This window comes from Coturnix japonica, chromosome 1 (genome assembly GCF_001577835.2).
Source record: "Coturnix japonica isolate 7356 chromosome 1, Coturnix japonica 2.1, whole genome shotgun sequence".
NCBI classification, from domain to species: domain Eukaryota; kingdom Metazoa; phylum Chordata; class Aves; order Galliformes; family Phasianidae; genus Coturnix; species Coturnix japonica.
The window spans coordinates 123,007,909-123,026,208 of record NC_029516.1 but is presented as its reverse complement, the minus strand read 5'-3'; the positions used below and the strand labels follow the sequence as shown (position 1 = coordinate 123,026,208).

The following is an 18,300-nucleotide window of genomic DNA, read 5'->3' as shown; positions in this document are numbered from 1 at the left end:
AACAGAACTGTTTTTACCAGCCCTCACAACTGGATTCTTTCTTGGCCACGCAAGCGTGTTTGCCCATAATACATTCAGTCCTCAAAAAGAGGCATTAGGATCTGAGGATGAAAGCAGATTTTTGTAGTGGAAATATTGCAAAGATGTTCTGCCAGAAAAATCTTTTTTAGCAACTTGAGCATCCAACTCAAAATAGCAGCTCATGATGTAGTCTTTGCTTTCATCCAGCACCACAGTGAAAAGCTTGAAGCTGGCATGGCTCAGCAGTCTGCAGGAGATACGATGACAGCTTTCTGAGGGTACAGATTGCTTTTGTTCTCCAGATGAAAACACTTACGATGTCAGTCTCAACATCCCCTTCACCAGCCTGGCAAAGCAAGGAGCATGGAGAATGGGAACATGTTGCTATGGCATCACTGGCAAACAAATTTGGTAGAGTTTACTCCAGTAGAATGAAAAGCCCAGAGCAGAGTTTAGGCACAGATTTGGGCAATACAAAAGGAATGTGTTTGCTGATGCGTAAGTAGTAGCATTTTAAAACTGTTATGTCTCATACAAATGCAAGATATTTTCTCACATCTTGGTTGAAATACCAACATGGATCTTAGGGAAGAAGGCAGAAGAACAAGTTAAAACCCACACCAGCCTCAAACATGCAGTGGCGTAACAAATGAGAGTTCTCTCATCTCATCCCTACCTGTCTGCCAACTCTTTATTCTCATCACAGCTTAATCCTGGGATGTGTAGAAAAGACTATATAAACTCTTCAATGAAATGCTCTATTCAGAATGGTCGAGGTCTTCATTAAAATACTGTGTTCAGTTTTAGACATTCATCTCAAGAAAGATTGGGACAAGTTGGACAAAATCCAGGTAGAAGCAACAACAATCAGTACTCTAAAAATGTCAGCCTAATAACGTGAGATTGAATGAATCTGGACTGCTTTGCATAAAGGTACAACCAATCTGAGACATGATACCAGACTCAAATATGCAGATTATTGCAGAGCAGAAGAAAATAAGTTGTTCTTCATGTATGTGGTGGGCAAGGTGAATTGCAGCATCTTTAAGTGAATGAAGAGAGGTGTAGATTAGACATTAAGAGGAGCTGCCTTATACCAAGAATGACAAAGTACTGGAATAAATGACCACGGAAAAATGGTGGAATCTCTGTTGCTGGAGGATTCCAAGACCTGGTTAGATACATGTTTGTCAGGGTGGTGGAGATTGACTTTGTCTTAGCATGAAACAGAAGGGCAGATGAGAGAACTTTCAGAGGTCCTATCTGGTCCTTTCTCTTTTGATGACTGAATTATTTGATAACAAATCTAAAATAAACACAGATAAACACAGAACTCAGACCCCTCCTCCCCCCCCCCCCCCCCCCCTTTTTTTTTCTTTTGACAAGTTGCATTTTACTGTACTGATATATATAGAATTACTTATCAGATTTTTTTTTTTTTGTAAAATCTAATGCCTTTATGGTATTCTGCTTTTGATACACCATGTCTTAGAGGTTTATTTTTTAATGAAATTACAGTTGAGAAGAGGCAAAAATCTTGTTTAACTGGGCTAGTTTAATATATTTTATCATTATAATGTTACCTCACCATCAAAATTACCTCTTTAAAAATAAGGGGATAAAGCAGAAAAAAAACATCCATGCTGGCCTAGCAAAAGGAATTTTTTTCTGTTCAAATACTTGGCCACAATCTAGGAAGCTGTCAGATGTGAAAGAAATGAAACAGAGAGAGAATGAAGCTTTTTCCATGTTTAGTAATAAAATGTATGAAGGCATAGCATGGAGATGCAACAACCCAAAATAGTAAGTATCCATGATCCAAATTTTCCAGTAAAGGTCTGTATGAACTGAAGAAATGTTTGCAATATTATCTAAATTCAGGCAAGTTTAATTTGAGGAGAACAATCAGCCTCTTGTCACTGCAATTATGGTAAGTTCTTAAAGGCCAAAAAAGTAACTACTTGAACTTTCAGACGTAAAGTTTTCTTCTTCTTTCTTATCACCCTGATGACCAGGAATGATTCAACAACAAAATATTTTTATTCCTCCTAGAATTATCTCAGTTTGTTTTCACCACTGCTTTTCACTTCTCTTCTGACAGCAAATGTAATGAAGTGACCTAGCTCCATCCAGACAGTGTTTCTCTTATTTCTGTGACCTACTGCACTGCTTTCCAGCAGCCCACGTCCCCTATCCATAGACTGATGCATCCAACTCTGCCTCCTATCCTCTGGTGGCCATACTAGACTTTATTAGTTGTGTAAGACCTAGCTGGGCCATTTCTTTGAGGGCTCTTTCATCTTCTTCTCCTGCTTCGGAAGTCTTTTCCTTATAAAGCCCAGGTGCGTTCATCCAACCTGTGGCAAGGTAAAGCTCTGTTCTTGGCTGCAAGCCTCGTGGAGAAAACCATCTGTTGCATGTCCAGCCCTGAAAAAATAAGAAACCAAACCAAAACAAAAACCCACAAAGCTCAGTGAGAACCTCCTCTTCCACAAGCTCAAAAATCCAAGGACTGATGAGTGAGCACAAATTTCCAGCAAGTTCTGCCTCTTCCTAGCCTGAAGAGATTCTAAGTAGCTCCACCATTTCTGCTCAGCTCTTCTCCAGAACCTACTTGAATGTACCTAGTCAGGGACAAGAAGTAGCTCAAACCATCAGGAAGGGTTAAAGTGCTGGCAAATGTACCCAGTGTGTACTTCACATTTTTCCACAACCTGAAAAACAAGAGTGTGTGTCTTCTCTCAGAAGGTACAATTGAGGCCCTGAAATAATGCTGTGAAGGCCCCACCATGAGCCGTGGGCAATCCCAGTCAGTCTGTCAGAGCAGGCTTCTCTCAGCTGAACAGTTTTCCTACAGGTACAGCTCAGAGCTTCTTTTAGAAAGGCACACAAGCATAAAACCTGCACAAGCTCTTCCTTCACTGGTGTTTCCCCTACAGCATTTGCTCTGTGTGCATGTGTGCATCTCTCAACTACTCAGCTCCTGACTTCAGGCTGGAGTATCTGTATTTCTTCCTTCAGGATGGCATGTAACCAGGGTTTTGTTCATCTAGCTCTTCCCTTTAATACTTGTCACCATCCCAGAGAGGCTGGCACTGCATTGCAGAGTTTTACCAGGAGAAGCAGGAGCTGCCACAGGGCAGACATCACTGCTGTCTGTGGAGCAATCTTCTCACGTGCCTTCAAGTAGAGACTTGAACATCATCACAAGGACGGTTTAAGACTCATCCTCTTCCCCATCCTGCCCCTCTGCACAGCATGGCTTCACTTCTGCTTCCCAAAGCCTTTGTGGTTTGCTCACAGGAGACTGGCATTGCCTCCAACCCTAGGGGCCCTGTGCCATTTTCAAGAGTTACATAACCCAGGTTCCACACAGCAGCCATCTCCCAGCTGGCTGAGAGATGATCAGCAAGTGGAACCCTACCAAAGGGGAACAACAACCTGTGCTTGTCTCTGCTCCCTTCCAGTTACACCAGATTCCCCTCTCCTGTTTGTAGCCTCGTGCCCTGCTCTGGCCCAGGTTTCTCGCTCTGGATGCATGCCTGTCATGCCTCCCTTCAGCTCCATGCCCAGACTTTTGCTCTGATTCCTGCTTTAATCCAGCATCAACTCACCCTCCGGTCTTCATTTCTGTTCTAACCAGGAGGCAGGAGCTGTGTCCCACCCAAGCCTTGGTATATAGGCGTGGTATCACCTTGTGGGGTATAACATTTAGGCGGTGCTAAGAATAATTAAAGGCCAAATGGATTCCTCCCACACCTTGGCTGCCCCGGGAAAGCGGGGATACGCGCACGTTACCTTCACAATGCTGCGTGCGGGGTCCTGACACTGCGCGGCTCCTGTTTTCATGTCATTCCAAGCTGCCTTTAAGTGATGCAGGTCTGCAGCGCATAGACAGGACCTTTGCCATGTTAAAATGCCTTCGAGCAGCAACCACCCATGTTGGCAGGCTATTAAGTTTCTGTAGAATTTTGTCAAGTCTCCAGATGAACATCAAACCATCCCAAATCTCCCGAGGGGCTAAGAATTAAAAAGAAAAAAAAAAGAAAAAAAAAGAAAAAAGAAAAAAAACTGACTTCACATATCATTATTCCCTGCAGCTTTGTAGCTAATTTAGAATCTGTTGATCCTGGTGCCAATAAATAGTTTATCTTTAAACTCGCTCTGTACTTTCAGACTTGGTTTCATTCTCAGGTTTAGTGTTGATTGCTTAGCTAACAATCCAGTGATCTAACAGCACGTATAAGAAGAGATATTCACTGTAGGGATCTTTTCGTGTGTATTTGTTCCATTAAGCGAAACTTCACATAATAGCTGAACATTCCTCTAGGAAAACCTGCCTTCTGGGAAGCAAACGGTGCTTCCCAGCGTTAATATATGTGCTAATGTGCTGCCCCCCAGTGGAGTCGAGGTCTGGTTTGGGAAATAGAGCTCTGCAAACCTTCACTTGTAGCATACATAAAGAAAACACTCATATGGGAAATATGAAATCACAACATTAACTTAACCACTGGAGGGACAGTGTTAAATCTGTTCAGACGTGTTTTATGGGGAGGATAGTTTGCATGCAACTTAAATTTGCATTTGACACTTTGCATTTAAGAGTTTCTGAGGGAAACTGTAGGAAGTTCTCTTTTTTAAAGGACAGTCAAATCCAAAATGTCTCAAGACTGACCAGATGTTACATGTAATATTGAGGCAGCTGGAAGGAGCTGTGTTTATTTGCTACAACGTCCCTTGTCATCTGGTAGGAAAATGTGTCACCTGCTGGTTTGTACCAGGACAGATCATTCCAAGATTTATTTGAGCATATTTAGTATTTCTGGGAATAACTTTAAACTTTTTTTTTGTTTGTTTGTTTTCTTTTTTCTTTTTTTTTTTCCCCTCTCATTGGATCTTTCTCTTCTAGACATCATAGGACTGACACTGCTTCCCAGATTTCCTTTTCCTGTCCTTGTCTCATTTTTCCTATATACTATAAAATCTACAATCCGTTTCAAAGTTACATTCACACTCTTAGCTTACACAAAGGCTCTTCCATCAAACAGCAGCTTCAGATTAATCTAAATTTAAAAAGATGCACATAACTATAAATCTAGGTTGCAGAACTCAAGATTGCAAGGCCATGATGTTCACCGTTGCTTGAATTCTATTTGAATATTATCTTCTTCATTTTTCCCATAGTGTTCTGCCATGTTTCCCCCATATCACCTCTGCATCAGGATAGGGTAATACTTTTAAAACCACATCTTCATGTTTTCTTGAGATCATGTCACTGGAATGGGATGAGGAAATAAATGATAAAAATCTCTTTTTCTCCTCGGAGCATAGAGGAGTTGTACCACCGCATAACTTCCCAGTCAGTCTTTGCCAGCATACATTTTCACCTTTCAGCTCCTCTCCTCCAATATGACACCTCTCACAGCCACTGCATATGTAGGCCGGTGAGACCCGCAGTCATTCATCCTTCTCATGCCCTGCTGCCTTGTGGTTTGCCTCATATGCTTTCAGCAGTGAGGCTTGCAAGGGGGATGTTATTTATACAAAACTTTTGGATGATAGTACCTTAATGCCGAGGATATTCTTCCCTTCCCAGCTACTTTTGGGGTCAATAGCTCAAGAGTTTTGTTAGTGTTTCTTGCAAAATAAATACAACTATGTCTTTTGTTAAATCGTAAAAGAATTAGAGACTTCATTTAGATGCACAATACAACGTGATCTTGCTAGGTTAAACCAGGCTCCTATGTCATCCTTGACAGGAAGCTTTAATTTCTAAATGGATGCTGATGCCATAGGCAATGTGGACTTCAATAAAGCATTGTGACATTGTCCACCGTATCAAAAATGAGCAAGCACAGAACTATAGGTCATGTCAGGGAAGGATTTACTGAACTGAAAGCTCCTGCCTACTTTCCAAAATATGTAAGAAGTTGCAAACTTCAATGAAAATTTGCTGAGCGTACCAAGCTGGAAGGTAATATTCCTATTAAAATACACAGGGTACAGTTGCAAGGTTGTTCTTCCTTGGGAAGGAGGTCGTGTATTTAGTCTCATGAGCTTGTATTTTCCGTAGCACAGCTGTTAGTGGTGTCAAGAAGTTTGCAGTATGTGTGTGTGCACTGGCTTTGGTGGATTGAGGGGGAGCAGGTATGTAGAGAGAAGTGATCCCTTTGTTTAGACTGGCTGATGTATTTAGTATCTGGGTACATCAAACAGATCTCAGACCAAACTCCTTCAGCAGGTCCAAAAGAAGCACTGTAAGCCATACTAACTGCAAGATGGAAGCAGGGACTCTCAGATCAACCTTATTATGCTAATCAGTCCCACCACATGAGAGAAAACAGTGTTTAACACCTGTGGAGTTGGGGGTATGTTAACTGGGAAGGCAGTGACATCCTGTAAGCTCCTGCAGGGCAGGGGGAGAAAAGGGGGGAAAAACAACAAAAAAAAAGGTCATTAACACCTGTGATGTATTTTTAAATACACTATTACATTTCTGGTATTTTGTAATTAACCCAAGTTAATTGCAGGCTCTTGGATGCACATTTCCAGCCCAGAGGACAACCAGTTTTTAAAACCAGCTTGCTCCCTTGAAAGGCTCAGCTTGACATAGCTTAGTAACAGGTTTATCAGATAAGGTACCACTAGGCTTAACATGGTTCTTAATTAGGAATGTAAACACCTTCATTTAAAAATAAAAATAAAAACTCAGAGAATTTGTGAAGAGATTTTACAACTATCAAGTCAATAGAGAAAGTACTGCAGCAAAGGAAGCCATTTTCTTATCTTCTTCACTTTCTAACTGTGCCTCTGTGAAGCAGAAAGGTTTGTCTCCACCAGGCCTTCATCTGATCTGAGGGGCAGCCAGCATTTGGAGAGTGTGTGGGTGTAAAATAGAAGTCTTTGTGTACACATATATGCCTGTAAGCATGCAGTTTATGTGGGCATGAGTGTGGAGTGGGCTGTGACTTGGGCTGCAGTTAAGACATGGTGGTGTTCCCTCCTTGGGTAGGCCCACTGGTGGGCGCAGCCAGCAGCCTCAGCAGGCCTCAGCTCATAACTACCCACAGACACTGGGCTTTGGCTGCTCCAGCACGTTCCTCCCTGCTGCCTTGCACTGGGAGCCACGTTCTTGCCTTGAGGCTGCATCCTCTCTTTGTCCCCACAGGTGGGACCCACACCCATGAGCTGAGTGGATGGATGAAGCTCACAGGGGCAGCTCTTTGAGCACCACCCAGAGCAATGCCCCCAGCCACCATGCCCTTCAGGCACTTTGTAGCCTTACTGCTTGTGTGGGCCCTTTTCTCATCTAAGAGCTCCCCCAGGCCTGCTCCCTTTCCCTGCTTTTCCCAATGACAATGGTGGCCCGGGAAGCTTGGGATATAACTCTGAATTTATATGCGGCCAGCCTTTAGTCTGCAAGAGCAATAAATCCCCTTCAAACACAGTTATGTAAAAAGGAGAATAATCAAAAAATAATGCTTGTTGGCAGCAAATATATCCCTTTGTCTGCGAGATGGAAGCCTGTTGAAAACAAGAGGCTCCAGTGTTGCTTAATGCACTTGCAAGGGCAAGAAGTTGGTGGCTAGGACTATGCTGGTGACATCCTTTTGCGTGTGGTAACCTGTTCCTGGGAGGCTCACCCTTTGAAGAGCCCACTGCTGCTATTCCACATCCATCTGGGATGCAGCAGTTCAGATGTTTTCATGCAAACCATGGAAAATAAAAACAACTGTGGTTTGAGCTCTCTTAACAGTTTTTCTGGCTTTTAGCTAAGAAATGCAAATGTACTGCAGAGCTAGGAACAGACATGATTTATTGATGGTCACTATAGGGTTTCTGTGCTATTTACGTTTTCTGTGAATTCCACTGATGGTCACTGTAGGTTTTCAACTCAATTTATTCCAGTAAAGTGTTTCTAAATTTCTCCACCTCTATACTGTCAATCAACAGTTATAGTCTATAAAGGATATTTGTTTCTTCTAAAAACTCTAAAACTTATCTGCTTTTTAAATACCATCAGGCTTGAAAGTGCTCAGCAGCTCACAGGATTGGACCCTGAAGAACAGAAGCAAAGATCCTTGTTGATCTTTATAATGCAAGCCAAAGCTCAGACTGTTCTCATTATGTTATCTGTCATCTAGAAAGTGTAAAGCCCTATAAAAGGGAAAAGATGTTAGAAAAACAATCATCATTGCTTCGGTGGTTTGTATTTTCCTAATAGGCTGCTGATTTTCTGCTCCAAATGGGAGGTTGCACATGTCTTAGGAATTAAGGAGAGCTTCTGAATCTAAAGTTCAGCTCACCCCTGGAAGTGCAGTACTAAAAGTGAGCATTCTGTTCCTCAGACAAAGCCAAGTCCTGTAAGAAGCACAACCTGATGCGGCCCTGGTTTTACACAGCAGAGTATGAGTGCAGTTCCTTGTTAATTCTTGCACTGGGGTTGTTTGATCAAGAATCCTGATATGCTTACTTACAGTTCATCTAGGTCTGTCCTGTGTCTTTTCCTGTGGAAAACTCCAGTGCCCTCTGGCAGCTGTGAGCTAGTTTGAGTCCCTGAGGCAACTCTCCCCCTGCCCACTGCTGGTCTTTTGTACAAGATGGCCCACCAAATCCAACTGAGCAAGGAAGTGAGCAAGCTGGGAAGAATGTGCTGTAACACTTCCTGGCAGGCATTAGAAGGGGCTCAAAATAAAAGAGAAGTCTTTATGAAAGCCTTCTTCAAAACACTTTGGTTTGGGGAAGGTTGAAAGGAAGCCTCTCCTGATGGGGAAAATCCTCATGGGGGCTGGTCAAAAGAAGTCAAGATTTTTTCCTCTACTGCAGACATGAGGGTGCTGGGTATTTTATTTTTGTTTTTATTTTTTATTTTTGGTAATTGTGTGTTAGAACAAATCCCAGATTATTATTATTTTTTTTTAATTATAGAAAACAAAAGAGATCACATGACTTAGCCTAAGGGTCAAGGCAGCCTTTTGACATGGGGAAAGTGCACATCTCTGCTCACGTTTTTGCCTTCATGGCCATTTTTGTGCACGAAATAGCACTGATAGGAGAGCTGCAGTAGCTGCCTATGCATCCAGAAATTTTAAGGACCTTATCCTTGCTCTGTCACTTCCCCACCAAGACGCCAGACTTCCTAGAAGTAGCACCTCTGAAGTGGGCTGGGGATGCTTGCACCTAATTGGTGCCCCCATTTCCACAAGTAGACAAGCTGCGTATAAAAAACATGTAAGGGGAGGCCTTTATTTCTTTCTCTCTTTTGTGTTTGTTGTTTGTGTTTTTTTTTCCTGTGTCATATCTTTTATTCTTTCGTTTTTCTTCCTGAAAACATTTTCAGAAAGCTGATGACCTGCCTACACAAGAACCAACATGTATGTATGTGTAAGATGAGAAAACAGCTTTGGGTACAGACTTCCAGATGTAGTTTCCAGATAAGCCAGTCTGTGAGGAGACAGATAGCTCTTTATTAGTCTTAATAGCCCCCACATCTTCAGCATGCATTGTCCCCATTGGCAAATTAAGGAATCTCTGATGTCCCCTGTAGTCAACACAACTCCCACAGGAAAATGTCTTGTTGCTATGCCCAAGGAGTTAATTATTTTTCTGATGGAGGTACCAGATCACAGAGGCAATTAAAGAGGTATGTGTAGCTTGAGCTCTTGTAGCTTCTTTTTGATGTTTCAGGTAAAAGGAAGGACAGAGTTGTATCTTTCTCTGAGGTAATTCTTAAGGTGTACTTATAAGGTCAAAGTGATATAAAGTAGATACTGGAAAGTGCGTAGTTCATCTTATCCTGCAGATGCATTATTGTTCTGTGCACTGTTTTTGTTGTTTTTTTCTGGAGCTCACAATAATACAAACTGTAACCAAGGCTACACAATAGCTTTCTTCATAGTCTCTGTGTTTTCATTTGCTTATAGTTTTCTAAGTTTATTCTCTCTCCAAGCTCGCACTGCCATCATTGTCATTCAGTGATGCGTTCCGAGATGCCTCTTTCTCTCTGAAAGGAAAATTCAAACCACATCTTTGTTTTTGCAAGGCCGGAGCCAAACTGAACTCTGCTGCTGAACTCTGAAACTGATGAGGCCCTGCAGTGAGGATTATATGCTTATCTCAGCTAAGAAGGATTTAGCAGCATCGGAGCAGACAAAGATTATCTACCACGCACATGCGAGAAACTGTGATAATCTGCAAGAAGGTGGTTCACGAGGTTCCTCTCGTAAACCTTGGGAACTCAAACAGGCACTGAATTTTTTGATGGCACCTGTGAAGTTCATAATGATCTACCTTCCTTTTATTTATACAAAACTTCCTCTCTCGTTTTCCTGCACAGAATATGTCTGTATGTGTACAGAAATATCAAAATGGCAAAGCTCTCTGTTGTGCCTTTATTCTTGTGAAGTCAAGATTTGCATCCTTGAAGTGTATCTACATTAGTGATGAAATTAAAGAAATACAGAAACACCAAAAACCCCTTCTCTGCAGCATAAATCACAGATTTCTGTACCTTGATCCATGGGCTTTTTCTTCTTTTTTCACCAGTTTCTTTTTAAACAGACAAACAAAAAAATCTCAATGACAGGAAATCAGTTTTTATGCTATGTTAATACAGAAGCCACAGAACTAAAATAACAGTTAAGGCCATTTATTGAAAGCTATTTAGCTTAGACCACCAACTACAGTAACCTCACTGTTTGCGTATTCTACTTATTCACTCCATTTGCTCATGGATACTGTAAACATAGTGGCAGTACTATCTAATTATCTAAGTAAATTAAATTCAAAGGCTGACTACAGCGAATACTGGGTTTTTTTTTTGCCTTCAGACAGAATGAACCAAGCATTTTCTGCCTGGGGACATATGTATATATTTATCTATTTATGTGTACCTGCCGGTCCATGGTAAGATGCCGCAAAGACTGCACAGAAGGACCTTTCATCTGGGAAGAGAAATACTTGAGTGACAGGGACCCAGGCGTCTCTTTTCCTATTCCCCCAGGCCAAACCTGTCCCTCACAGTCTCCTGGAGAGAAGCTGAGACAGCGAGTCTCTAGCACCTCTTACTGTGGTTGCCACTGGCAAAATAGTCTTCCTTTTCCTGTCAGCCTCTGTGCGTATTTCTAACAGTTATTAACGAATATGCCCTGAAAGGCAAATATGGCTGTAATTAGCAACCCCCTCTAGTCAAGCTGAGACTTGCTGTGTTGCACACCTGATCCGCAAAGACCCAAGCCTGTGTTTTATACCTCCTCTCCAGACACCCGCTTGTCCTCAGCCAAGGCACAAGTCAGGGTGTACGAAGGGCTCACTGGCTGAGCTGCTGGAAATCCCATATTGCTTAGGAGCTATTGTGTGATCCCTCCAAAAATACACTTCCAGCTCCTTTCTGTTGATCACTGCTTGCCATTCTGTGGGACCGTCATTTCTGTTAGTTGAAAAAGGCAGGCTGACATCACTCCATGCTGGTTAATTCTTGATTTTTATAATGAAGCGTTCTTCAGCTGATGATAATTTTTCCACTGATGTATTGCTGCACCTGATATTTACATGCACTTGAAGAAGGACTGAATTTTTAGGAAAAAAACAGCATAAAGCTTTCCCAAAAATCATGTGTGGTGGAGGGCCAGAAATGTTTTGCAAAATGATTTCTTTTCAACGGTACATGTTTTAATCTGGATTTCCTACACATGCTTCAGTACCTACAATGAAAAATCATAGGATCATAGAATCACAAGGTAGGAAAGGATCTACAAGATTATCTAGTCCAACCATCCTCCCATTACCATTGCTACCACAAGCCACTAAACCATCTCTCATAGCTCCTTATCCAGACGCCTCTTGAACACTGCCAGGGATGGTGACTCCACCACCTCCCTGGGCAGCCATTCCAGTGCCTGACCACTCTCTGAAGGAAAAAAAAGTTTTTCCAAGGAGGGGCCAAGCCCCTCCTCATCACAACCTCCCTTCAGGAAGTTGTAGAGTGCAGTGAGGTCTCCCCTGAGCCTCCTCTTCTCCAGGCTAAACAATCCCAGCTCCCTGAGCCACTCCTAAGACTTATGCTCCAGACTCCTCACTAGTTTTGCTACCCTTTTCTGGACACGTTCCAAGGCCTCAATGTCTTTCTTGTAGTGAGGGAGGAGCTACCTACATCCCTACTGCCAGAAACCTCCTACATCTGCTTTTCCCCACTCCTGTGCACTATGAAAATGAAGTACGCATTAATAAAAAACAACATGCATACTCACAGATTAGAAAGTAACACCACTTTATGGCAGCATATTTGAATATGCGGGTGAATAATTAAATTTAACATTTTGTTTTCCAATATGGGGAAAGAAATCTCCCCTCGTGTTCTTACCTGGCCATATTCAGCACTTTGAATTGTTCTGTTTTTTTACAGATAAAAACTATTTGCCATATGTTTGACGTATTGCTGTGTATAATAGAATGCAAGGAAAAAAATGCATGTTTACACACAAAACGCACCCCCACATGTATATTTATATAGAAAGAGAAAAATATTGTATGTATGTATGTATGTGTAACTTGACACTTTCAACATTTTGTGTAAATAAATACCAAATGGATGGAGAATATTGTACTGTACATTAATGGGCTAGACTTCTTCATTTCCATTTTTCAAATCTGGCTATGATTGCATATAAGTACCTGAAACAGTAAACATCTGGGTGCCTCGAAAGCCAGTGAAGCATGTTTTTGCTGTAAAACAAGTTTTTAGTGTGACGTTGAATATTCAGACTTCCCTAGTGAAAATTTGGGTCCATATCCAATTTATAATAAATGTGATGACTTCGCAATGCCACTGTGGAAACAGCCTTGATAATATTCATAGCTGAAGTTGAACAAGCTGTTTTATAATTAGGATTCAGTTTAACAGACATATGTGTGAAGATTATGTCCCTGGAACTTTTCCAAGTAACTATACTGTCATAGCCAAAGCCTTTGTCCAACTTAAGTGTTCGACAGTTCATGCAATGGCATGACTGTTTTCCATCTCTCACCTCCAGATTTAGGACAATTTATCTCTGATTCTCTTTTGTTTCTAGGTTTCAAAGTGCAATTTCCTGCAGAAAAAAATATACTCATAACTCAGTTTGTCCACCCACCCACCCAGTTACCTGTCTCAGCTAGCCCAATTGCTAGAAGGAACATATAAAGCAAGTTTCCAGCTTGATGCTGGCATGATACAACTTTACTTAATCCATTTAGTGTTTAAAAGTGTAAACGTTAGTGACTATCTTGAACACTGAAGTGCTGCTCTAACATAGATCGTATGCTTAAGTGTGGCACAAAGCAGTAATAGTACTCTTCTTAGAGCCTAAAACCTTGCAGTATCTGAGACCGGGAAAATTTAAAGAGCAGCTCATATCTATAAGGACTAAAGTGCTGCAAACGTTTGCAATTTGAAGCTGTAAAATCCCTAAGGCAAAGTATGCACTCTAACAATACCATTTAATATGTTGTATCATACAAAACAATTTTTGCCTCTTTTTCCTGTCGAATTTTATCCCTTAGAATGAAATCCAGTACATGAATATGTAACATTAGCTCTTATTCAAAGTTATTCATAGAACTGAATTTGAAGAAATGAAATAAATTAGCACGTGTGTTTACAAGAGATCACAGCCTTTATTTTTCTCCAGCCATTGTAATAGCACTTAAAATACAGAGTTTAGCTTCCTCCTTGAGTTTAACCTCTTATATCAACAACCTGCTTATCAGGCATGAAGCATAACCAAGACTTGCTGCTGAAGGCAGCCCTGGTGTAACATCTGCTTGTGATGATGGCCATCATTTCACTCCTTGGCTCTCCTTTTTGATGCTTCATCTGGACCTTTCCTAGACAAACTTGACCTAGTGGGCTCAAGGACTCTAGCCAGGGTTATCTACTGCCCCCTAGTCCTCTTTTATTTAGTGGTCAGGATGCAGCTCTCGGTTCCTCCACAGGAGGATTTCTCATTAAGCCCAAGAAGTGCCAGAATTCAGGGCACACTCTTCATCTCTGACCAATTTGCAAGACCAGGCTGCTTCATGCTTTCTCAGAAAGGCAGATGCACAGTGCGTGTGGGAGTGCACGTGCACATCTCACCCCTTTTTCTTTAGATCTGTGTATAACTCTGGGCATTGCTCTCATATAACCCGTGTTTTGATGATGAATCCTACTGTTCTTATTTTGGCAACATATGCCCATATTTAATACTATTCATAAACAATCACCAATTCTATCTTTTTAGGTAAAATATCAAGAGAACATGGCTCACCTGGGTGAACGTAAATGGACTCACGTGTTCCCTTTTCTGGTGGTAGGTATCTACATGCTTGTAGGTATTTCCAGTGCATGGAGATAATGGAGGCCATTTGAGTCTTTGCAAGCATCTGTGAATTGCCAAGTCACATCTACAGGTGACTGAGCACTGGACTTTGAAACAATAATTGGTTTCCAGTCTAAGCAGCTCCCAAGCATCTCTTTCAGTGCTGCCTAGATTGGAACATCTGTCTAAATGTCTATTTCCCAATGTGGGAGAGGTCACTGAGGAGGAGGGTGGAGGAGAAGGAGCTAAAATGGAGCAGAAGTACAAAGGACATCTGCTCTGGCCCACCAGGCTGATGTGTCACATGAAACACAGCCGTGCTGTGATTGAGGCAGCTCATTATCTCAGGTTGTTATGGTTGCCCTTTGTAGTTATATTCTTGAACACTCATTAATATTGTGAGGGGTAAGGGCATAAACTTATGCATTTACTGTGCTAGGTAACAGGAGAATTAACAGATTGGGAACCACAGCTTTCAGTATTTTGAGGAGCAGCTGTGATAACATGTACAAAGGTCATTCATCTGAAATCCATAACCTCCTCCATCCCAGATAGGTTTAAGGATGTTTTCTGGTACAATACCAGCCCTACTGTAGTGACTAGACAAGGGGTGGGGACAAAGCGTGCAGGAGGGGTGTGGTAGCACTGACACTAATAACCCAATGTCTCTCGTGCAGGTTTCCTTGGTGTACTCTGCCAGTGCTGAATACTCCAACTGCGGTGAGAACGAATACTACAACCAAACCACTGGCATGTGCCACGACTGCCCCAAATGTGAGCCGGGTGAAGAGCCATACATGGTAACTTTAGCATCTCAATTCACTCTGTTGGTTGGGGGACACGTGCCGAGCTCCTAATGTGACTTTTGTGGGGCTACCAAGAGGACTCAAGATGTACTTGGTCTGCAACACAAGACACTCCCATACTGAGCAAGCTGGTGGGAAGTTTTAGGATGGAAAATGCAATTAGTTCTGCCTAAAAACAAATGTTCTATTACACGGTGGTGGTGCTTTGATATGAGAGAAAACAAAGAAAGAAACAGATTCTTGAACAATGTGCCACTGAGGCCACACCTTCCTGACATGGGAGCACTTGTGTACAAGGTTGCTGTGGGAGCATGGCCCCATGCACCCATATACATCCATAAGCCAAATCCCAGGCCCCGGCTGTTAAAATTCATTGACTTAAAAGCATTGTAACATAAAGCTTCACACACATTCTCTGCCAGTACATTCTCATCTCACCAGCTATTTAAAATCTGACAGTGCCGTTCTCGCATTGTGTGATAAATAGGTTACTCTGGCATGCTCGCTGGCCCCCACACAGAGAATTTAATTTTGCTCTCCCGCTAAGATATTTTGGCACTAGAGGAACTTGGAAGCTTCTGCCACATTTTAAATTATGGTTCCTAAGTAACCATTTGATTTATAGCAGATAATTGTTGCATATTAAAAAATAAATTACTGAAATCCTGTTTGGTTTTAATGGGATAAACATCCCATTGCAAGTATTTCACACAGTTGGTAGTTCTGATCAAGGATGTTTGAATAATAACCACTTCATGCCAGTTTTATTTAATCTATACACGATGTTCATCCAGCACGTGTGTGCTTAGAGGTTACCAAACCTCATGCAAACCTTACTTTTTCTAGCAGCCCTTGTGGCCTCACATGTCATGAAAGCAAGATCACCAGTATCCCTGCTGAAACTGCTTCCCCTGTAATTTTCTTCACTGCTCTCCAATTACAGTTTGCTCTTTATGTGAACAACAGCTGAAACTCACATCCAAGACTGCAACATGGTTTAAATAGCCCAAGGGGGTCACTTTTAAGGAGTACGATGCTCCAGCTTTCTTGTTCCCCCTCAGGGGGCAGAGTATAACATCCTTATATATTTTCCTGATCTTCCTGGGACAGACATTAAAGAGCTTGATGCCACATCATGCTACTTTCCCTTTCCTACAAGCCACTATACAGCACAAGCCTGTCTTCTAATGACTTTCTATTGTTGCAGACATGTGGGTACGGCACCAAAGATGAGGACTATGGCTGCATTCCCTGCCCGTCAGAGAAGTTTTCTAGAGGAGGTTACCAGATATGCAGGAGACACAAAGACTGCGAGGGATTTTTTAGAGCCACTGTCCTGACACCAGGCGATCAAGAGAACGATGCAGAGTGTGGGCCTTGTCTCCCAGGGTAAGGATTCAACCACAGACCTTTGCTTTGCCCAGAGAGCTGCAAAATACTCCTTTAACATCAAAATCTCATCCTACAAATGAGCTCCATGAAGATGCCCTGCATTCCCTGTAGTGCTGGTGCTAAAAGTCTGTGCTTGGAAACATAAAATATCTCCTCTCCAAACATGACCAGCTGGCAACTTTGTCAGTAGCTGACAGCATTAGCTCACATAGCTGTTAGGAGGAGGTTCACCAAGGCAATGTTAGTCTCTCAGGAATCATGGTTAGTCAACAGAGAGAAAGGGGTCTAAGGAGCTGCTAATGTGGTGCGTGTGCTGTTATACAGAGTAAAAACAAGTTCCAGGGCTCACTGAAAGAGCTAAAATAGATTCCATTTTATTCAGTCCATCTTTTCAATGGCCCATTAAGCTCAGTGTAACTTTGATAGCAATTGTAAGAAAGCAGTTTTCTACATCAGATATGCTACTAATGAATTATTGATTATATTTCCTTTTAAAGTCTGAAAACCCAAAGATGAATTTGCTTTTGCAACTTTTTTTTTTTCTTTTTCTATAAGTAAAATTAATATTATTTAATACAAAGCTCACCTTACTTTACCTTTTCAATTTCTGCTTGCACACATCTTTAGCTTAGAGGTGTACTTACTCCCAGCATTCGCTTTTGTGCAGTTTGCAAATGCAGCATAGCTTATAGCACAGGAAACTGCTAAAGAGGCACTGCAAGACTCCAGGTTTATTATATCAGCAAGTCTGTGTGAAATTTTCACAGTTTACAAATAAAAAGAAGGGCTTGTCTAACTGCCAGCCAAGCAAACTGATGATGTGATTTTAAAAGAACTCCCTCTTGACTTCCCCTCATACATCATAAAGAACAAGAAAGTTAAATAGTGGCCACAGTTGCTATTTTGCAGCAGTTTTGTCAGGACTAATGAGGTCACCCAGGTGGGAGTGGGGTGCTGGCTGAAAATAATCAGCTTGCACAGCTGGTACTTGGGGAGTAATCTGAAAACATTGTGTTTGCACAGGTGTAACCTGTAGCAGAAATTGGGCTGGAATCTGGCTGTGTGCAGCTCCTGGGATGGTATAGCATGGCCAGCAGTTAAGGAGAAACAAGCACTCACTCTGAGTTCAAAGAGGTGAAATTCTGAAGATAAATTAACTATGGGCTGAAACATGGCCTGGAGCCTTCTTAATGTGACTTGGAGAGCCCAGAAGTTCCATCTGTGTTGTGGTGGGGAAACACAGAGTGTAAGAGCTGGTAGGCATTACTGGCTGGCTAGTCTTTGCCATTGCCCCAGTGGCACAGGGAAAGGCCAAGCATCACCTGGATAAATGGCAGTGAGCAGAGGGCTCCCTCACCTGGGCTCTGGTCCTCAAGGAGCCTCTGAGACACAGGCAATGAAAAATTAAGGTCTACATTTTAAGAGGACTGTGCTTTTGTAATATGCTGCAGGCTTTCCTCACATAATGTTCCTCAGACTGCAGTCTCTGTCTGTGGGCATCTCATCCATTTGCTATCTGTCACCAACTGAGCAAAGCAGCCTAAGGAAAAGATGAGCACACAGGGAGAATGTAAAGGCTTAGTTCCAAAACTGTAGTCTTCAAAACCAATGTTCGGATCTCTGGAGATACTTAGACCCAACCTCCTGGGACACTGCAAGCTTCCACTTATGTTCCTATCCCAAAGCACTTCAAGCATGATAAATAGTGTAAAGAGTGAGGGAATTAGTTAATGCTTGGATTCCCT

General features: G+C 42.0%; 1 protein-coding gene across 3 annotated transcripts in view; it reads left to right on the top strand.

Moving 5' to 3' along the window:
• EDAR (ectodysplasin A receptor) overlaps positions 1-18,300 on the top strand; it is a 71,469-nt gene that overhangs the window by 29,404 nt on the left and 23,765 nt on the right. For all 3 annotated transcript variants that reach the window (XM_015849640.2, XM_032441980.1, XM_032441979.1), the window contains exons 2-4: positions 14,280-14,348; positions 15,035-15,157; positions 16,371-16,552. In XM_015849640.2, the coding sequence (XP_015705126.1) occupies positions 14,298-14,348; positions 15,035-15,157; positions 16,371-16,552 (356 nt within the window). In that variant the 5' untranslated portion in view covers positions 14,280-14,297. The remainder of the gene's footprint in view (positions 1-14,279; positions 14,349-15,034; positions 15,158-16,370; positions 16,553-18,300) is intronic.